Source organism: Pleurodeles waltl, chromosome 2_1, assembly GCF_031143425.1.
Source record: "Pleurodeles waltl isolate 20211129_DDA chromosome 2_1, aPleWal1.hap1.20221129, whole genome shotgun sequence".
NCBI classification, from domain to species: domain Eukaryota; kingdom Metazoa; phylum Chordata; class Amphibia; order Caudata; family Salamandridae; genus Pleurodeles; species Pleurodeles waltl.
This window is the reverse complement of record NC_090438.1, coordinates 639,679,112-639,702,129: the sequence shown is the minus strand read 5'-3', so window position 1 is coordinate 639,702,129 and position 23,018 is coordinate 639,679,112. Positions and strand designations below refer to the sequence as shown.

At 40.8% G+C, this 23,018-nt stretch overlaps 1 protein-coding gene across 1 annotated transcript in view; it reads right to left on the bottom strand.

The window, feature by feature from the left end:
• The window catches only part of PKD1L1 (polycystin 1 like 1, transient receptor potential channel interacting), a 1,079,023-nt gene that overhangs the window by 911,964 nt on the left and 144,041 nt on the right, over nt 1-23,018 (bottom strand). Inside the window, exon 6 of the mRNA XM_069216140.1 lies at nt 5,486-5,790. Within this exon, the coding sequence (XP_069072241.1) occupies nt 5,486-5,790 (305 nt within the window). The remainder of the gene's footprint in view (nt 1-5,485; nt 5,791-23,018) is intronic.

Below are 23,018 nucleotides of genomic sequence, written 5' to 3'. Positions count from 1 at the left end.
AATGATGCTCTCCTTGCGGAGTCGTATCAGAAAAGCTGTCAAAGTACAAGCATATTGTGAATTTCTCTAGGACTGCCAGGCAAACAAATAAAAATTTATATAATGTATTTTCCATTTTTTTTAAACCAGCGTGTAGGCTCGTGCCTATAAGATTGTTCTAATTTCATACCACACAGCATAAATAGATGAAGCCGTGTTCATAGTTTCTGTGCAAGGGGGGCGTCATCTCTGATGAAGTTTGCTTACTGCAAGGGCTGCTTTTTGATTTGATGGCTGTCTTGCTGCCATTGTTAAAGATTTTTATGCATTTATAGTTTTGTGCATTACAAATAACGTGCAGAATGTATTGTTACACTTGATACACATGTACATATTTATATAGTACTGCTGCTCTTGAATCAATTTTGCTGATGTGCCCAAGTGCTTTTTCCGACCCCTGTTAACTAGGCCTCAATTTATTTAGATATAAATGCCATCTTCTCCAAGATGAAAGTAACTCATGTCACTCATGTCTTCCCCCTCCACATCTCAGTGCCGTTTTGCAGCATAGAGTCCAGCTGATTATTATTATTCGATGAACTTCCTCGGATCGGTCATGAAAATTCAACTAGGGTCACCTATTTCTTCAGGGTCTTTTCGCTAGATCACTGTGTCCTATGCACCATATAACACTCTGTTCATGTAGCTATCGCTGGACAAAATTAGCATGGAGAGAACTGAACAATTATTCAACTAGTGCGATCGTGTTTAGGTGTTAAGGAAATATGAAGTTTATTTTTTTCTGTGCTTTGATTTACTGATAAAAAGATACATTTGCCCTGTGACGAGTGATGCAGGTGTTTCTGTAATTCCATTTGCGAAAATAATGTATACAAACTCTCTTTTTTGGGAGCGAGCCAGAAGGCTTTCCTGTTGTACTCTTAATGCCGTCTATTATTCTCCAGATTGTGCTGCCCACATGGGACACACGATTTCTTGCATTCCTCAGTATTGCCCTTTTTTAAAGAGCTTCTATGGCAGTGACACTGTAATGCTTTACTTCTGAATGTTGGAATAAAACCCTTTAACTGATCCATTGATCAGTTATTGCGTGGGTCCCACCATTTATTTAATTGATTTTCTGATGTTTTATATGCATTTGGAGGCACCATAACACGTGGACATATTGCCTCATTAAAATGAGGTTGAATGTGTTTGTGTTTCAGCAAAAGTGTGCATTCTGACTGAGGCACGTTTCAAGTGTCTACAGTTTTGGGGTGGCCAGCTCACATTCCCTCATTTAACCTATCGTCCTACGCAGCCAGTGAAAATGTGTCTTACACCATGGGAAGCGAAGGAGCTATGCATGGATGCTAGGGTATTGGGTTTTCCTGTCCAGGGAAAAACAAAGATTTGATTGGTCCCGGATGAAGTCTTCTGTTAGAAGTGGGGAACAGATCGCAGAAATCTTGGATAATGCTTCTCAGGCCTACCACCATTCTTGAAAGATTGTTTGCCAGAGGTTCAATAGTCCACTTTGAGATGCACAAGAAACGTAATAGCAAGTTACAGGCTTTAGTTGAGGAAATAAAAAAAGATGTGCATGGCAGCCTTCAATCCTGTAACATACAAATGAAGCCCTACTTCCTCCAACCCACAAGAACACATACACAATTACACGTTTCTTAGTCCGGTCATACTGTAATGTAGCAGACAAAGGTAAATTAAGGCTTGAGCTGGTATGAAGGGTGGCACAGAAAGAGTATTTGTACAGTAAGAAATCGTAGAAGTCGGTTTCAGGCTAATAATTACCTTGGCACCATTTATTTAAAATGCAAATAACTGGCACACAGCCAGAAGACCAAGGAGAAAGGCCCTTCTTTAAATATATATATCTTTTATTACACAAACCTGGTTTATCCTTTCCTGTGCTACATACAGGTTGAAAATCGAGCGCTGCATATGATGCTGTTCGATGACCAGAAGCCACCCTATCCTCTCACCAAATGGAGCCAGAGCAAGGAGAATTCTTGTAAAATGGAATCCATCAAACCAGAGCGTGTTTAGGAGACTGCTTAATCTCGTTTACGGTTTAAACTGTCTTTGGAAAGTATACATAGCACTCACTTTTGCCCTGAAAAGGTGATTTTAAGGGCACAAAAAGCAATATTTTAATGGCTTCAGAATTGGGCTTTACCTGAACAATAGGTTAATCAGGTAGCCAGAAAGTGTGGATTGAGCGAGACTATATACAAGGAGATTCCGAATAAAGCAGCAATCCCTCACACTCACTGGACACATCCTAGATGTCATTTTGCAAATCCAGATACTTTTCAAAGCATCATACCAGCCACATGGTCAGACCACCATTTGGTAGCTTTCCAACATAAAACACCACAAATCAACACACCAAAATCGACCTTACATGCATCCACCTATCGACCATGGAACCAATTCAATTTTGAATACTTAGGAACACAACTAACAGCCAACACAGTTCTAGACATAATATATTCTGTTCAAAAATATTATAAATGTCCACAGGAAGCTTTTGATATCCTAATACCACTCAGAACAACAAAACGGGACAAAATGAAACAAGCACCTTGGAGAAATACAGATTTAAAAAAGACAAAACAACAAATTGGAAGGCTGCAACAAACCTCGCTCAAAACAAACAGCAATCAAGACAAATGTCACCTACGTAAACTTAACAGAATATACAAATCAACAAGCAAAAAAAAGAGGTACTGTTCAGACAGAATTCAAAATGCTAAATTTGCAAATAAAGCATTTTATACAATTATCACTTAATGTCTTAAATTGAAATGCATGGAAGGAACTCATACCATTACTCAAGATTTCACAGACAAACTGGCAAACCATTACAAAACCAAAGAAGATACATTGGACTCCTATTTAAAAAAGAAGGTAACCACCAGCTCAAAACATCTCCCAAAACCCTCTCCATGAGTAAGCCAACCCAGTCTCTTCATTCCTTCAAACAAATATCAAACTGAATTTATGTAACTGATCAAAGCAAGCAGGCCTTCTGTCTGCTCTTCTCTCCCTTGTCCACTACATATTTTTAAAATCATTATTTTATCTACCTCTGCTGCCACACTAGTAAGAATCATCATCAATAATTCTTTAACTATTGGAATCTTTCCAGAAGACCTAAAAAGGCATACATGTGGTCATTACTAAAGTAAAAAAACCTGGACCTGCATTTTCCAGAATTCTTTTTAGGTGTCACCGTTATTCCCTGTACTTAATTTGAACCGGCGGTTGCAGGTGGGGCCCACCCGCACTACTTTTTGGAGAAAGTGACATTTTCAGAACCAGAGAGGAAGATTAAAGGGAGAAAGGCGTAAGAAAAAGACGGAAAAAACTGCGATAAAAGCAGAAAGCAGCAATGAAAAGAAACATGAAAGTGAGAACTAAATAGGCAGTGTGTAATGGTGGTGAATGAAAGACATGATGTGTAATAAAGACTAGACAGTCAATGTATTCGGCATCTCCAACATTTAGCAGCACCACAAGTGGGCTTCTGAGAAAAATCTTGGGCCCTGGCACTTATTCTTTTAAAAATTAAGCTTCAATTACTGTTCCTCCATTGGCATCATGTGTACTCCATAATTATGTGATGTGTGCTAATCGCCATGATCTCTTGATTTCTTTGCTATGCTTCTAGGTCAATGGATGTGTTTCCTCTCCCTGTCCTGATTTAACAGACCATGCAATTTCAGGTTCTTCATACTGGTTGGCACAACGGATGAATTGGGAATGACTGCTATTGTGTCACTTAATTGGTAATTCGTTCCACCATGGAAGTAACCATTCCATTCTGTGATTATATGCGTGTGCTAGATTTTATTCCTAAATGCCTCTGACTACGTCTTCAATGTGATATCTTCCTACTGTTTAGACCAGGTTAACCCAGATACATCTGTTAGCTGGGAAGCACAGAAATAAAGTAACATCCCACTGTAACCTCGAGTGTCTGTAACCTACTATTTATTTATACAGTTGAAAATACGATTTATCTTTAGATTTAACTTTCTTGCACATGTATACACATGACGTTTAGTCCCCGAGCCAGTACTGACTTCAGTGTCATCTCATTCTCCCGTTGGCATGTATGTAATTTGGGGACTGGAAGGCAATGGAGAACAGCATTGACCCCCTCTGGATGTAAGAGCAAGAGCAAGAGGGCTTGCCTGAAAGATCTGAAATCACTTTCTGGGACGAACACTTACTTTCTTTAGTAGGGGAAGCTGGAATCATGCTGCCTTGGTTTGTTTCTTGAGGGCAGTGCTCAGGGGGCATCTAAATGACTTAGCACTGAGTGAAGGTATGCCTTTATATTGTGTAGCACACAAAAATTGCAAAATAAACTATTTTAAACGCTTGAGATCTGCAGATGGACTTCAATGCCTAGGAGCTCTCACTCCTCAATTCACGTGTTGCATTCTTAATGCGTTTCCGGTTGCTGGCCCACGAGAGCAAGCAATGTCTTGCATCGGCACCGTAAGAAGGATCACCTGAGATTCCATAATCTTAAAATGCATGTCTTGTTCTAGCTTTAAGTAAAAAAAAAAAAAAGAGAGAGATCGGCTCAATCACTTGCAGCCATGGAGCCTGGGCCCCTTCACACAAAGAGCGCCCTGGGTAGAGCTTCAAACACTCCCCCGGCCTCCTTATCGACATATGAGCCTCTCCAGGAAACCCGGGCGCTGCAGCCCTGAATAGGTATATTCTCATTCTGAGAGAAATCACAAGATGCCCAACACTGGGGATGGCACTTTGCAATGGAATAGATGATATCCTAGAATCAATACTGGGTTAAGCCTGTTAGTTCCAAATTACATAAAGAAATCAGGAATATCTGTGCAACAAAGAATATCAGTTATAAAGACACCATTGCCTGACGCTACAACTTTCAAATGAAATGAACTAATTTGGGAACCAGCAAGACCAACGCTGCATTTTCTTAAACTATGAATAAAATAAAATTTTACCCGTTAAGCGAGGTGATGTCAAGAGATCACGCGAAAAAAACATAACTAAGATGGAGAACCAGGTATTCAAACATGACATTATACAAACTTAGCAACTTGTGCTAAAATCACAAGCAAATACTCTACAGTTCGCAATGTAGCAAAATAATTAAGCTGCTGTGCGAACCGTATATATGTTCATCCTCATTATAAATAGAAAATATGGCGGATGTGTGCACGCCACACAGAACAACTCGAGAGTTACATGTAAGGTGAACAGTAGTCAAATGCATAATCAATTGTGGGCTTATACAATCTTTCATACACAATTCGAGTTAACTCAGTTATTATGCAATATTGTTCCTATGCAAAAATGGAAGTTCATTATTACATTCATCCAGTGCCTCCACCCAAAGCCCGCACTTCGTCTGACCCTGGAAGTTGTAAAGAAGTACCTCTGAACATGCCGCGCTACTGTTTAGGCACAACAATGGCACCTTCCTTACCGTGGAGCTGAAGAGGCCACCGGGAAGCAGACTACGAGTACGAGTGTGGTAGGTGACATTATCATCCGAGAAGAACCAATTAAAGTCCAGCTGGAGCCCCGTGGACACCGAGGCGATGAACGAATATTCAATGCCCATGAAAACCCGTTCCAAAGAAACGGTCGCATCCGTCTCAAACGGAAGGCAAGAAGGCGTCTGTTCTGCTGTTCGTTCCACTTTCACTTCTAAGGAGCCAGGCGCAGGAGTCAGCACTTCCATGCTCTGCAGGAGCTCTCCCTCAGAAATAAGGTTAGCCACGTGAACCACTGTGGAATGAGAACAGAAGAAGCGAGATACTCAGAAAGTATAATTCTGGCAACTTTAACAACATGCCGGCCAAGTGATGCGCAGCTCTTCATGTGAAGTGAATGTTTCACAGCCCGTAAACTGCTCAGTCTGGACTGCATGGTTGCACAACTCACGCACAAGCAAGTCAGACTAGAAAGTCACACATCTTATTCACAAAGTTCATGTATATACAAAACGAAGAGACTTCACAGGGAAGAAAAATACAGTACACCCTTGTTTGAATGATTTGAATCATTAACAAGCATTGGCAAAGCCAGTACGTCTTGCCTAGCGAATAACTATTTGCTTTGCCAATGTGTTTTAGGCATGTTGTTCACCAACATGGCTGCTGTTCAGCATTGATAAAAGTTGGCAGCATAGAGGAGAGTGGCATGGAGTGTTAGAGCGGAATGGTGAAGAGTGGAGTGGCACAAAGTGCTGGAGTGGCATAGTGTGGAGTTGCATACAGTAGCATTCACTGGAGTGGCATAGAGTACAGTGGACTGGTGTAGAGTGCAATGGTGTGGAGTGTTGCAGAGTATAGTAGCGTACAATGTTGCAGAGTATAGTGGCCCAGAGCTCGTGGCATTTAATTCAGTGGTGTACAATGCAGTGGCGAATAATGCAGTAGCATAGATTAGAGTGTCACAGAGTTCAGGGATGCAGAGGGCAGTGGCACAGAGTGTAGTGAGGTAGTGCAGTTGTGTACAGTGCAGTGATTAAGAGTAGAGTGACATACGTTGCAGTGGTTAAGAGTAGCATGGCGCGGAGTGGCGTAGAGTAGATTCTTTCAGAGCAGAGTGAAGTGACGTACAGTGGGGTGGTTCAAGAGTAGAGTGCAGTTGGATAGAGTGGCATGCAGTGTAATGGCATAGACAGTAATGGTGTAAAGTGGAGTAGAGTGCTGTTGAAGGGTGTAGTGGTGCAGAGTAGATTAGAGTGGCGTACTGTGCAGGGACACAGAGTGGAGTGTTACAGAGTAAAGTGCACTGGCATAGAGTGCAGTGTTGCAGAGTGGCGTGGATTACAGTAGCGTAGATTGGTATGGCCTAGAATGGATTGGTGCAGTGGCGAAGGGTGCAGTGGTATAGAGTATAGTGGCAAAGAGTGCACTATCATAGAGTAGGGTGGTACAGGGTAGGGTAGAGAGTCATAGCATGAAGTGGTGTGGAGTGCAATGGCATAGAGTGGAGTGGTGCAGTGGCGTGGAGTGGTGTAAAGTGGAGTGGTGCAGATGAGAGTGCAGGGATGTGGAGTGGTGCAGAGGTGCGTGGCATAGAACGGTGTGTCATTACAGACAAACATTTTCAATTAAAATGGCCATTAGATTTGCACAGACAAACAGCTTTACTAATAAAACTATACAGTATAGTGCAAAGAATAAAATGTGTGGAAATTGCATCACCTAGTTTAATGATTAATTTTGATCATGGTAAAGTATTTGTTTCCAACACACTTAAAAAATAAAAATATGCTTCATTTGTGCGTTCATATTTCTGCTATGTTCTGAAATACTTACACAGCTCATTCACATGTTGTAGTGTGCTAGAAAAAAAAAAACACTCTTTCCATCAAAACAGTAAATAAATCCTATCACTTTGAAGCCCCTGTGAAGGCAGTGCCTGATATTTGACCTTGGTCATGCAATGCATAGCAAATGTGATGAGAAAAGAACAAGGTTTAAATGCCTGTTAACAAAGCAAGTTCATGGAACAATATAGAAAACACAGTTTAAACAACAGGAGGGACAAACTGAACCTGGAGAACCTAAAGCAAATAAAGCCAACAAATGGAAAGCCAGAAAGTGTGAGTTACAAACAGCAAAGTGAATGATAATAAATGAGCGGAATGCATTCTTAGGTCAATTTTCTGAAAGTCCCCAATATGTCTATAGCAAACTAGACAGCCCTCCTGTCTGGTAGGCTGCAACCTAAAAATGTCTCTCTTAAGACTTTCATCATTGTTGCCTTGCAACACATACAATTATTTCATGTTTTAGTTGTTAGATACTAGAATGTGATGACATGTTGCTTAGCAATGTGGGGAGAAACTGGAATGTTAAAGCTGCTAGTTGGCAGTTGGGACTAAGATCTTGCCAGGGTTGGTTGTATCTTTGGAACTGAAATAAACTAAGGTGATGTTACCCAGAAATCGACATCGGTGTATCTTTTCAGTGGCGACGAGGATGGGATACCTTAATGTATACAGCGTACCAACCCTGGCAATATAAAGATCAGCGTGGAACATTGTTGTCATCTAACACGGCAGCGCAGAGGTGTCGAAGAGGTCTGTGACACGTTTTTGGAAGTGTGTAGGATTGAGCGCTGACTGGATTGACACGTGTTATCGTGTGTACATTTGGAAATTGGGCGCAGCAGCGCTGAAGAGCTGATGAGGTCTTTAGCAAATTTTTGGGAGGCGTGGGAGCATCGATGTGCTGAAAAGGAGTGCGGGTATATTTTATTTTACATAACCGAGTCATACCCAGTCTTTGCAAGGGTGAAGCACGTTGGGTAAATATATTGTTTATTTACCTTCAGTTCGGCAGCCGTTGAGTGACGCGGATAAGCTGGGAGTGAGCGCGTGATCAAGTCTTGTTTATAACGTGCGCTGACGTAAGCGCGTGGATATCGGGCGTTTCCTTGGCAGCGTTTCCTTGGTAACGTGTAAACTTGATCGGGAGCGCATAGTGCAGCGGATCAGATCCGTGTGTCAACGCGCATGTAAAAAGTGAAACGCCTGGTTAAAACCTTTGTGAACTTGTGAGTGACTTTGGGACAGTATATAAATCTTATTTTGGAAAATTAATTTCTATATTTCACCTTGGGAAATCTTCTCTTAGAAAAAAAGAAAGAACATTTTTTTTGTTGTTTGCATAAAACATTTGAAAAATTGTACAGCTGGGATAATAACAAGGGAAGGTAAAACGAGAAGACTGTAAGTCAACTGTGAGAGAACAAGGAAACATGCAATCAATAGTACCACCTCCGGTATTTTTAAGTATGCCAGGTGAACCATGCATGCCTTGGGAGGATTGGCGTGAAGCATTCGAGACATATCTGGAAGCTTTGGGAGGGGCTATATTTACAGATAAAAGGAAGTTAGCTTTGCTCAAACATAATTTAGGTGTGGAAGGAAGGAAAGTATTGAAAGCATTACCTAGTAATGAAGAGACAGTAACTAATAGGGATGTTTCAGACGAGGAAGATGAGAATAACGATGTGTACGCAAGTACTGTGACAGCTCTTGAAGATCACTATTGTAGGAAATTTAGTATTGTTGTAGAACGGCATAAATTCTTTACAAGAATCCAATTTCCAAACGAGTCGCTGGATCAGTATGTGTGTGCATTACGGGCATTAGCCAATACATGTAAATTTAAAGATTTACATGAAGAAATAATACGTGATCAATTAATATGCCATACCAAGGACAAAAAAATTCAAGAAAAATTGTTATCTCTTAAGGATCCATCGTTAGATGAAGCATTGTCAGCAGCAAGGCGCATAGAAGCGACATCTAAATTTATCAAAGAATTAGGAAAAAATGGCGTAAATGAAAACAGTATGAATGTTCAAGAGGTGGATAAAATTAAGAGTGAAAGCGATAAATTGAAGGATGGAAAAAAATGTTACAGGTGTGGCAGTGGAATTCTGCTTTCTCGATGAATTGTCCAGCCAAGAACAGCAAATGTTTCAAATCTAATAGGTTAGGGCATTTTTCTAAAGTATGTACCCAGAAGAAAGTAGGTAACAAGAAGAATGTTAATTTTTTATGTGATGAAAATTCTTCAGAGGTTGGTGAGTGTGGTGAACAAGTTGAGGTACTAATGATTCAAGATGTAGTACCTGAAGACACATCTAGATTTAGTGATGTGTGGATGATTGGTAACGATGAGTATAAACCTCCAAAATGTGTAGTGGGACTGAATAGAATACCAGTGGAAATGTGGGCGGATTCATGTTCCCCACATACCTTGGGTGAATAAAGAAACGTGGATAAGAATGGGTGAGATGGAATTATCCAAATCCAATGTAAGTCTGATAGGTTATGGAGGAAACAGAATACCAATATTAGGTTATTTCAAAGCAGAAATTCAGTTCAAGGAAAAGAAGATCTCTAGTGACATTTATGTGGTTGAAAGTGGAAGATGTTTTTTGGGCTGGAGTGAACAGAGAGCTTTAGGGATTATACTGAATCCTAACACAGAAGAACAAGTGTTACTGGTGGAGGGTGAAGTTAAGGACCAAGTTAGATGGAAGTCAGAATTTCCCAGGTTATTCAGTGAGAAATTGGGGAGTTTGAAAAGATTCCAACATAAAATCATATTGAAGGAAGGGGCTGTGCCTAAGGTGCACAAAGTGAGAAGTTTTCTGGTAGTGCTGAAGGAAGCTCTGAAAAGTGAGCTGAAGAGACTGCTGGAAATGGGGGTGATAGAGGAGGTAGAATCCTCGGAATGGCTGAGTCCGGTGGTTTTGGCGCGCAAACCTAATGGTAAGATCCGTATGTGTGTGGATTTGAGAGACCTAAATGAAAATATCTGGATAGATAGACACCCAATACCTAACAAACGAGCTGTTGTCAAGTATTCTGGGTGGTGAGGTTTTTTCCACTATTGATTTGTCCAATGCGTACCATCAAATCATGCTACATCCTGATTCGAAACATCTAACGTCTTTTATAACTCCGGAAGGGGCATTTAGGTATTTACGCATGCCTTTTGGTTTGGCATCTGCTTCAGCGGTATTCCAAAGGGTAATGCAAGGTTTGTTGGGTGGAATTAAAAATGTAAAATTCTTCCAAGATGATGTGTTGGTATGGGCAGGTAATGTAGAGGAACATGATATGTTAGTAAGGAAGGTATGTTCTATATTGGAAGAGGCTGGACTAACTGTGGAAATGAAGAAGTGCAAATTTGAATGTAAGTCTGTTGAATATTTGGGTCACACAGTATCAGGAGGAGGTATAAAGCCAAAAATGAACTTAATGGAAGCAATTGAAAAAGCACCAATTCCGTCAAATAAGGATCAATTAAGATCATTTTTGGGTCTAGCAGAATATTACGCTAAATTTGTGAGAAATTTTGCTGATGTGGCCCAACCATTGCTTTCTATAATGAAAAAAAAAATCAGAAATTTGAATGGTCAGAGGAATGCCACCAAGCGTTTTCTATTTTAAAACGTTGTATTATTAATGCGGTTGAACTAAAACCTTTTGTTGCAGAAGATCATACCATTGTGTCTACGGATGCTAGTATGTATGGACTGGGTGCAGTATTAATGCAGTCACACGAGGGAAAAGAGCGTGTGATAGCGTTCGCTTCTAGAACGTTGAAGGGAGCTGAAATAACATACTCCGCCATTGAGAAAGAGGCCCTTGCTTGTTGGTGGGGTGTCAAGTATTTTAAAAACTACGTATGGGGAAGGAAATTTGAACTACGAACGGATCATAAACCACTAATTGATGTTTTCAGAACAAAGAGTGCTAATCGTGCATCTTCCAGAATAGCAAGATGGATGTACAGTCTTCAGGAATACGATTTTGTTATTAAATATGTACCAGGGGTAAAGAATGTGAATGCGGATTGCTTATCCAGGTTGCCTATTGAGTGTCATGTCGAGAAGGAAGAAGAAGAGTGGATGGTCGCAAGTGTCCAAGATGTAGGGACCTATGCAATCAGTGAGGAACTTTGGCGCGAGACAGTGAATGGAGAGAAGGAGTTACAATTGCTGAAGGAATATTTGGGTATGCATTGGTCCGAATTAGGAGATCGTGCTAATCAGGTGATACATTTTAAGAGTGTATGGTCAGAATTGTCAAATCAGGATGGGTTGTTGAGACGGGGTGACAGGCTAATTGTTCCATGTAAACTGAGGGGGAGGTTGTTGGAAGTTTTACATGAAGGTCACGGTGGTATGTCGGGAATGAAAAGGAAAGCAAGGGATGACTTTTGGTGGCCGGGAATGGACCGTGATGTAGAGAGGTTTGTAAGGAACTGTGTAGAGTGTGCCTGTAGCGATAAATCCCATGTGGGTGTGAAGACACCAGTTATTCCATTTCCAGACAAACCTTGGCAGAAGGTAGGAATGGACATATGTGGTCCTTTTTTACGGAATACTAACGACAGGGTTTTTATTGTGGTAATGATTGATTATCATTCCAAGTGGCCTGAGGTGAGTGTTGTAAGGGATGTTAGGTCAAGTGCAGTGATAGAATTTTGCGAAGAGGTGTGGAGGAGAGAAGGTTATCCAGAAGCGGTGGTGACGGATAATGGTCCACAATTTACATCTGATGAGTTTGGTGAGTATATGAAAAGATGTGGAATAAGACACATTAGAACTGCTGTAGCCCATCCTAGGGAAAATGGTCTAGTGGAGAGGTTCAACAGAGTGATAAGTGAAAATATACAATTGTCAGTGCAAAATGGTCTGAACTGGAAAAAGGAAATAAAGAATCTGTTGTGGAATTATCGAACTACGCCACATTCTCTCACGTTGAAGACCCCATTTGTATTGTTAAAAGGTAGAAAGCCTTGCACCAGGGCTGTACCTGGTTGGATGGGCAAAGCGGGAAGGGAAAAGGTGAACGAGGAGGATGTGTTGAAGCGAGTGAGGGAGAGGCAAGTAGTGTATGATGGAAGGAACAAGGAGGGTTGGAGGATGGGAAAAGTGGAAATTGGTGATTGGGTGAGGACTAGAGTATGGAATAAAAGAAAAGGTGTGTCTAAATGGTCTATCCCCAAACTAGTGGTAAAAGTAAACGAACATAGTGTGGAGTTGGAGGATAGTAAGAGGTGGAATGTGAGCAAAACAACGAAGTGTAATGAAGCAGAGTTGCGGAAGTGGAAGGAGTTGAGGGATGATAGCAAGGGGAGAGAGATGGGTATGAGCAGTGAGGTGTGCAAGGGAAGGAGAATGGTGAATAGACCCTTGTATTTGAAGGATTATGTAACATAAGGTGGTCCTCTGAATAGTAGAGAAATTAGTTGTAAGAATGTATTTTGCATGTGTAGTTATTTAGTATAGAGTTTGGTTATTTATGTATTTATATAGGTAGGTAAATTTTTTATAATTTTCTTTTGTGGGGTAAAAGGGGAGATGTGTTAGATACTAGAATGTGATGACGTGTTGTTGCTTAGCAATGTGGGGAGAAACTGGAATGTTAAAGCTGCTTGTTGGCAGTTGGGACTAAGATCTTGCCAGGGTTGGTTGTATCTTTGGAACTGAAATAAACTAAGGTGATGTTACCCAGAAAACGACATCGGTGTATCTTTTCATTAGTCAATTATTGAATTGGTGCACAATGCAATCACAATAAATAATAAACATACTTCCAGGGGCTCTCCCCCCCAATGCTCCGCCCGTTTGTCCATTTGTCTATTGTTGTACCATTCTCATTTTATTCCGCCCACTACAACATAAGGCTATGGTCAGTCCACTTCAGCCATTAGCTAACCTCACTGGTAGTAATGGCATTCTTCCCATTTACCCAGAATATCTTCACACAAAGTACTTCGCTTAAGTGCCAGGAACTAATATGCAACGTGTGTTTTTTTTAGATCAAAAATATGTAACCATTTTTTTATTTTATTTTTTAAAGTGACGAGGGGCCAGCAGCTTCCCCAACAATATAGCTTTGCAAAAAAACAGGACAAAGGAGTAGTGACAAAGCCGAAAGGCTCATTTCCCTACTGTTGCCAGATAAAGTTTGGAGATGAATCAGGCAAATGTGGGATTAATTACCAGCATGCTTGCGTCAGAGGGTAGAATTCAACAGCAGCGAACACATACTGATATTAAAAGTTCAAGCCCAGTTTTAGAGTTCACCAAATTTAGTTTTGCACTTGCAAAGGGTTGCTCACGTGAATATTTTCATGACAGTAAACCTGTTACCAGGACAGGAATTCCCTGCGAGTTTATGCACAACACAAACATACTTATAAGTGGGTATTGAAAAACTCTATAATCCATTCCCACGCTGAAAAACGTGGGATATTTATTGCGGACAAGGTCAGAAGAACAGGATTGGAATGGGATCAAACACCCCAAAAATTCACAGAGGTCTAAGGAAAGTCTTTTACCCCAAAGAAAATCATTTTATGTGCAGGAAAATTGATGATGCGAGCTACCCGGCCTTCTAACTGAAAGACAGCTCAGTACCTATAAATCAGCGCTCAAGGTGCTCAGTCTGCATCAGAACATGGGTGCACTTAAGCATCCTGGACTGTAATACAGGCCTTGATATATCAACACGGGTCATATTTGTGTGTCAAGAGTATTCCTTGGACAAGTGTCTTGCCCCGTTTCTGCAAAGTGCAGAACATAGCGTTTTATTTTTGGTGTGTGCAGAATTGTCACATGCCTTGTGTTCTGTGCTACTAAAGCAGAAGGGGAATATTTCCAGTTCTTCTTTACTCTGTCCTTATTCATGCTTTTTGCAACATGACCCAAGCTTTGGTTCTAATTCGGCATCTAATTGTGTGTCAAGCTCGGAGGCTACGATTATGCCATCCTTTCTTCGCTTTATTGAAAAATAGCAGGCATAATGGTTTTTTAGCAAAAACGTGTCTGTTAGTTGTCCTGGTGCTGCTGGTGGGGTTTCCGAAGGCAGGGCCTCTACGGCGATGCCACCAGTGCAGCCGCACCCGACACTGACCTCAGGGAGAAGCAGTGTTTGGAAACAACACAGGTTAAAAAAATACACCTGCTGCAGAGATCCTTGTATGTCAAGCAGTTTTCAGGCAATAATGAAAATGTCAAGATACCTTTGGTGATTAATTCTCTTGCTGGAGACAATCTCTTCGTCTAGTGGCAGCTTGCACTCATGATAAAGTAGCAAAGAGGGCTAATATGCCAGCTGCAAAGAACCTGTACTGCACAAATCACAGAACTGTATTTTATGTGGCTCTCTCGGGTTACTGTTTTTGTCACAAAGATCCTTTTGTTACTTGCAGTTCATAGGTTACATCCCTAATAGAGCACAGTTAACTATGAACTGTCACTTAAGAGCTGCATCCAAACTACATGGTATATGTTAGAACGTTATGTTTTTTTGCCCCGTCTTATCTTAATGTGCCCATGAAGGGTTCATTTGGTTAGAAATCCATTTTTATTAGTAAAGCCACCCAACATAGTATGTTTTATGTCCTGGGGTTGTGCTTCTCCAGAAAAACACTTTAAATACACGGTCTACTATTTGTGATTCCTACACTTTGTAACCCTCATTGCCTTATGTCATATTTCCTATAAAATGTTTTGCAGGGGTCCGATTCATGGGCTCTGTATCATGCTTGTGTGAGGTAAAGTGCTCCAACACATGTATGGTTAAAACAAATGAAATGCATGCAAGAAAGGGGTTATGGCAAGATGAGTGGCACTGTTGGAGCATGGTAGCGAGAGAATTCATGAAGGAGATTTTTTTTGCAGAGGGCACCAACAAAAGTAGTCATATTGGGTGCCACCAACAATAAAGCCCACCCTGCCCGGAAGGGACAGTGATGGTAGGAATATTAGTGGTAGTGATGATGGGAGAGTGCTGCTGGAGGTGATTTTAGAGCTCTACCAGTGATGATAGCAGTAGACTTGCTGGTGATGCTGGGAACATAGGTGGAGTTAAGGTTAGCGGTGATGTTAGTAATCGTGATTGTGGTTGCTGAGATGTCATGATAGCGTCAATTGTTTTGGTAGTGATGGAGGAGGTAATGGCTGTAATGGTGCTAAGTTTGGTCAGTATCATGGCAGAGGTGGTGGAGATGGTAGTAATAATGATGGTTGTTATGGCAGTGGCAATGATTGTGGTGGCCAAATGGTAGTATGCAGCAATGTGGATGGCTACTGGGTTGTTGGTTGAAGTGTTAATTGTGCTGGTAGACATAGTAGCAAGTGTAATGGTGGTGGAGTGGTAATGGGGAGGATCGAGGTAGTGGTGGTTGTGGTAACAGTGGAGTTGGCGGCAATGTTGTTAACAGTGGTGGTAAATGTTGTATGGGGCTAACTATCAAGAAATCCACAAGTGGATAAGCTAGACAAATCAATCTTTCTCACAAGAAAAACACCGATGTATCTTCCAGGACCTAGGATTCCTACACAAGGGTGAAGCTACAATCTCTCTTGTCCTATTAAATTTGGACTATGGCAATGGTCTGTATCACGGCTCAACCTTGTCAACTATGAGAAGACTAAAAAAAAGAATTCAGAACACTACCGCTAGAATGCTCCTACATGAAAAGCCACAAGTACACATCTCTCCTGCCTTGAGGTCACAACAATGGCTACCAGTTGCCAGAAGATCCTCCTTTGAGGTACTTTGTATTGCACATAAAGCAATACATGGCAAAGGACTACTCTTCATCAGGAAGAAAATCAAATACATGCAAAAAAGGAACCCATGCTCAAGAAGGATCCCCACCTTGTAATTCCTACATACAAGAAAAAAAACTATGGGTGGAATATCTTTCTCTGTTCAAGCAGCCACATTTTGGAATTCCCTACCCGCAAACATAAGATCCACAGGCAAGCATATACACTTGAGAAGATTATCCAGAAGTTGGCTCTTCTCCAGGTGACCACCATGCTCACAACTCAAGAATGAACCACAACAATATCCTCAGACAAGACAAACTATACTTTGCATGGTATGTCTCCTGATAGGACGGATATATTTATAAGGGGAAAATTATATATATTACATCGCAGGATACATGTGTGTATCAGACCATGTGGAATTTGCTGCTTCTAGGCACACATTGGTGCAAATATAGAGTGTTACGCCTGCTACCAATAACTACCATGTTTGTATTTATGAGGTACTTAGTTATTTGAAACCATACAAAATGTACCAATTGATAAATGTGGAAAGCAGACCATGTAAATATTGTCACTTCAATATACATATCAGTATTTATATAAAGTGATTTAATCAAGCAATCAAAACTACAGAGAGAAAATAACAATTTACATTTTGGTATTAGAAAAATTCCATTTGTCCTTCCCCGCCCTACTCCCTCGGACTTATCCCAAACCTTCTGACTACTATGAACTCACAAATATCCTTCTCACCTCCTCCAACTAACAAGCACACATGGCTACATCTTACAAAAAACTCACATTTTCCCCTTTTCAAACCCACTGCTATCATTTTATGCTTCCAACAAACTCTATTAAACACACAAGAAATCAAGAGCACAATTCCAACACAACTAATTCACAAGAAAAAAAACATACTTACCTACTAATTACTAAACTTGGATTCCAGTATAGTGTGCTACTTGCCACAAAAAAAGTGCTTCAATGCCCCATCAGGGGTCATGAGCGCTATATAAATACATTTACAATAACAATTATTCTGGTGGTGGAGATAATCAAGGTGATGGTTGTAAAGATCCTAATGGTGGTGATGGCAACAGTGATAGTATTGCGATAATGGTGGTGGTAATGGTGCCGTTATGGTGATGGCAGTGGTACTGGTGGCAATAGTATTAGTCATGGTGGTAGATATTGGAATCATGAGAATAGTGGTGGCAGTGGTAGTGGTGCTACCTGTGGTGTTGGTGGTAATAGAAGCATTTTTGGGGTACAAAAGTGGCGGCAATAGTGGCAGTAGTAATGGTTGTGATGGTTATAAAAGTGGTGATGGGGTGGTGGTGATAATCAATGGTGGTGATGGAAATGATGGTAATTGTGGTGTATTAACGTTGTTAGTAATGGTTATAGTGGCAATGGGAAGAAAGGTAATGATGGGAACAGTAATCGTGGTAATATTGGTGAGGGTAATTACAGCAGAGGTTGTGGAAACTGTGGTGGTAAACAGTTATTTTAGTAATAATGTTGCAGATGGTAATCATGATGATGTTAATAGTAGGGGTGGTTGTAATGTAGTTCTGGTGCTAACATTTATATTGTCTGGAATGTTGGCTGCATAGGAAGTAGTGGTAGTTGTAATATTGGTAGTAAAGGAGCAGAGAGTGGCTGTGGCGATGAGTGTGGTAATAATGGAAATTACCACTGGCAGTAATGGTAGTATGCTAGCATTCTAGCTATGGTGGTGATAATAGTAATGCTAATGGTAGTGGTGATGGTAACTGTGGTGATTTTAATGGAGGTGTTGCCGGTATCATACTTGCAATGGTGGTAATCGTAGCAGTGATAATGATGGTGTTGGTAATGGTGGTGAAGGGAAGTTTGTTCATCATGTAAATTGTTATGCTGTGCTAGCAATGGTGTTGTGGTAGAATTAGTAATATGATAGTGGCAACTATAGTAATGGTAGATGTAATGGAGGAGGTGGTGGCTATAATGCTGGTAATGGTGATTGTACTGGTGATGGCAATCATAGTTGGAGTGGTAATAGAGGTGATGGCGACAATGTTGTGCTATGCCCGCGGTAATCATTGCCATGTTAATGGTGGTGTTAATGGTAATAGTGGTAGTCATGGTGATAATTATGGAGATAATGGTAGAGTAGTAATGAGGAGGTTGTGGTTACCACTACAGTGGTAGTAATAATGGTGTTTTTGAGTGGTGGGGTGACTTCTAAATGCTCAAACCAATCAAATAGGTGGGAAAGAGTGGTAAACTTAGATTGGTTGAGGAAGCCCTTGCCAGTTGCCGATTGGCTTTGGGGCCTTCCAGTTCACGAAAGTGAAACATTGAAGTGCAGACACCACTTCTCAGTTTCATTCATTAATTTGTTTATCATGTATTTGTTAGTTTTGTGAAAATGTTATTCACTAGTTTATAAAAAAGTTGAATTCCACTTTAACAATTTCAATATGAACATTTGATTCTTTGGAGTTGTGCCTGTGAGAATATCCCCAGTTCAGACAGAAAGCCTAGGGAAGACTGATGGGAATGGCATAGCTATTGAATTTGGGTTGATAATCTGGAAGCCAGTCAATGATGTGTATAGAGCCTCCAGTGAAGGGCTGATAGACAAACCAGTATTAAACTGGTTTCCTATCAGTTTGCACAAAATATACTTTCTTAAAGTTTTTTTTTCCAGTAGTTCTTAAACACATACTTTCACCACTGAATTAGATTTTTGAGATAACGTGAAAAAACTTTTAAACATAGCTCTAGTATGCTCCAAGGAGGAAACCTTGGCCTGTTCCTGCAAAAACGCACCTTTACACACACAGAAAAAACAGTTTTTAGACAAATTGTTCACTATGAGAGCATCATATTTCCAATGTTTTTTTAATGCCAAATTTGTATAGGTTAAGGTCCCAGGGCATATTATTACTACAGGGCTTTTGAGCTGCAGCCAAGCCAGAGAACAATAGGGTCCCTAAAGCCGGTCCCTGTAGGTCCTGCCCTGGAAGTGCAAGGCTCTGTATTTTTCTGAATGCATGCCCCAACTACTATGAACCAGTATTCTAAACCGTCAAACCTTTGCAATTTCAACTTTCCCTGTTTCTCCGTCGTACTTTGATGATCCCAGTTCTATTCTGCTTTCTCCTGCATGAAAACCTGACAGAAGGGAAAGCACATGAGCTATACCACAGTGTAACAGGAGGTATGGGTCACAGAGTATTAAAATCCAGACAGGAAAAATGGGGAGACCACAATAAAAAAAATGATAACATTTCTAATACTAGATGAAAGAGAATAATATTTTTTGCTCAGCATCACCCAGTATGCCCACCATCTTAAAGGCAGGCACAACCCTGTCCCAGTCTTTTGGATGCTGATTGAAGTGGTAGTCCGCAGAGGCAGGACAGTTGTTGGCAGCAGGCAGGTATGGCATGGAAGGACACAGTAGAGGAGCAGACCAACACACGTGAGGCATTAATTTCAACATGAACTGAAGTTTGGGGCAAGGGAGCATTTATTATGATCTAGTCATTTATTACTTTTTATGCAATAGATCCTAGAGAAGGACTACCATGAATGCCTGCTTGCCGTCCGTTCTTTGACATAGAAACAACCAGGACTGCACTGAAGGGAAGACAGACTTCTAGAAAAATAGCCATTTGCTTCTAAAGTGTGCTTGACTTTAATGTGCTTAAGCTCTAGGTACACACCCTGTGATGCAGCCTCTACTCATAGCGGCAATTTATCCCTTTACTTTTCAATAATTAGCGCCTGATAATAAACTCTCACAGACCCATGTCAGCCTTTGTAAATTTATAATTATATCCTACTCATTGCAAACCTGCTCTCTGCAGCTCAATGTGTATGGTGATGTTACCTACAGTGTGCTAGCCCTCTCAGGTCTGGTTCATTCTGCCCAAAACAAAAAAAATATATATGTTAGAACATTAAACCTAGGACTAGTGGCTTGGCCAATGCTTGCATTTGTTTTCAGATTCTTCATCAGAACTACATTACACAGTCTCACTATTTACCTGTTTAGTCAATAAAATTACTGCACCTCATCTGCTAGAAGCCCGCTACATTGCTCATCCCTACCTTCTGACACACAGCCTATTAGAATTTGCAGGTTTTATCATTTGCCCCCTATAACCTCTTTCCTCCATGCACACTTCTGCATGGTGGATGCTCCATTTACTCATTTTCCTTTCTCTGCAAATAAAGATATGTTCTCTGTTCCAACAGTCCACACTGAGCCTCCAGTATTGAGCAAGATACAGAAAATATGACCTCCAAAATGGAAATAAATCTACAGATAAGGCCTGCAGACCTGGACATAAGACAACAGACCTGGGCTTCTGAACAGGATGCAGACTACAGAACACCTTACAGTACTGCTGATGAAGGTGGTACAGCTGATACAAGCACTGCGGGTATGACCTCTTGACACAATTATGTTCATGAGAATTTCCGAACTGAACACTATAATGCAATGAAGGGCTCCAGAACTAAACATAACACTGCAGATGTGGCATTCAGAACCTTGCATGAAATCCTGAACAGAACAAAGTACAACATGTCAGGCCCGCATTTCAAACAGCAAATCAGAACTAAACAATACTGCCATTGAGGCCTCCAGAAGTGAACACAATATTGCTGATGTGACCTGCAGAACTGGACACTATACAGTGGATGAGTCTGGAACTTGGCTCCCATCTGCTGTTTTCCAGCACTAGCTAATGTAGCGCAGAAGGCATCCAAAACTCAAACTTTGCAATGCAATGGGTCTCGTGTTTGCTCAAGTTAGAGCTATTAGTGTTGTAAATTCCTAGCTGGACTTTTCTTGCCACATAACTTGAAAATGAAAAGTAAAACAGTTGACATAAGCGAGCTGATTCACAGCACCACAGCTGCCATGAACATGAGCGACAAGGAGAGACACACAAAAGGAAAAAGAAGTTTGCTCCCATTCAAACGTATCGGCAAACGCACAATTATCCATGTAACAGGGTAGAAGGCCAAGGCGGTCACAAAACTTCCCCAAGGAAGGACAAACGAAAAGCATTTACCAATGATAAAGGATTTTTGAAAGGCAAGCCCATGAACGAGTGATAGAGATGGGAGCGCAGTGGGCGTGGTTAAAGGCCCACAGATAGATTACAATACATCAGATCGCTTGTGTGCTCAACCTAAAAAGGTCATACGCCTGACTAGCACAGCAAATTCTACTTTCCCAGAGAAGAGGCAATAAATAACTCCTATACTTTAGGTCCTTTGGTTAAAAGAGAAGTAGATGCAAAATATTATCAAGACCATTGATTACTCAACTTTCGTTCCCCATTGCCAAGAGTGAATTGTGTTTTTAACTTCTAGGAATAAAATCCAGCTTTATTTTTAAGAGAAAGGGATGAAATCCAGACCAAATAATGAACAGTCACGCAGTCAGTGGTTTGTGACGCTTAAGATGATAAATCGAGGAAAACAATTTCTTACTAATGGATGTATTTAAGCCTGGAGGAAAACAATTTCAGAGATGAGAGCTTCTTTAGACTATGATTGTTAACTAAAGCAGGTTTGGGTTAGGGGCTCATAGCACACCTTCCAACATATATATCTGCAAGAGTAGATGGAATGAAGATATCAGCTAGCAAGCATACTGTTACTCATCCTAAACAAAATATAAGCCTGTAACTGAATGGTCTATCAGCTCAGTGCACACAGAAGGTATATTCCCATAATCTCTCTCTCCCTGTTTAAGGGGTGGATGTTACAGTCTAGGTGTAGCCTTGTATCACACTGACCCCTACTTCATAAAGAAGCATGGGCAAAAGGTCTGGCTTTAATGTGGAACACACACACAAGAACATATCTCACACTGCACCCAAACAGGCACACACTCACACACCGTTCATCCCTCATTGATATAAATACACACACCCCCAACAATCACACACACTCACTCTGGACTTATATGGGTACACTGCTCATCCTGCACTCATGTGGCCACATGGCTCAATTTACACTTGCACACTGCTCACCCGGTACTTGCACAAGCATGTTGCCACCCTGCACTCATACAGGCACAACCCTTCTGCATTCATTCCAGATAGTGTAAATTCTAAACATACATTCCAAATCCCCATTTAGGAGAGCCCCATGAATTTATTTTCACCAAAATAATTATATTTTCACCAAAATTATATTTTACAGGAAACCCATTTCTTAATATTCTTCCAATAAAAAGCAAGTCAGTGAATGGTTATAAGCGATAGTAACAAATGGTAGGCATAAGTAAGAATAACAACACTACTATAGCCAAAACCGCCCCTAATAAGGGTGAGGAGGAACAATAATGACTGGTATAAAATAATTCATTAAAAAGGTGATAAGGAAAAAACCTAGCAAAGACAACAACGCCTACCACCTCTGGCCACCTACAATCCCAAAGTCTCAATGCACATTGCAACTATTAAAGTGCTACAGAGACAGAAAAACATTCAGAATGGTTTTATCAACACATTCAAAGTGCACATTGATTCCCTGTGCCCCATGAAATGCAATAGGGCAAGTCTATGTGCCAGCTACCCGTTTCTGACATTTCAAACTCGTATAAATGGAAATTTAAGACTATATTCCATGACAACAATACAAAAACCGTCAATAAATTTCCTCATTTAAATCAAGGGGGGGGGGGGGGGAGTGTTGTTCGTGTGACTATGTAATTGATTTAGAAAGAATGTAAACATTTGTTCTACTCCTGGCTTTCTGGTTTGAACAAAGTTGTGTGAACCTTGTAAAAATGCCCCAGTTCCCTTATCTGTCCAAACCGTCAACTAATTTGAAACAGACAGGACCCCATAAAGTTCTATATAAAATTCTGAACCCTTCCATTGGGC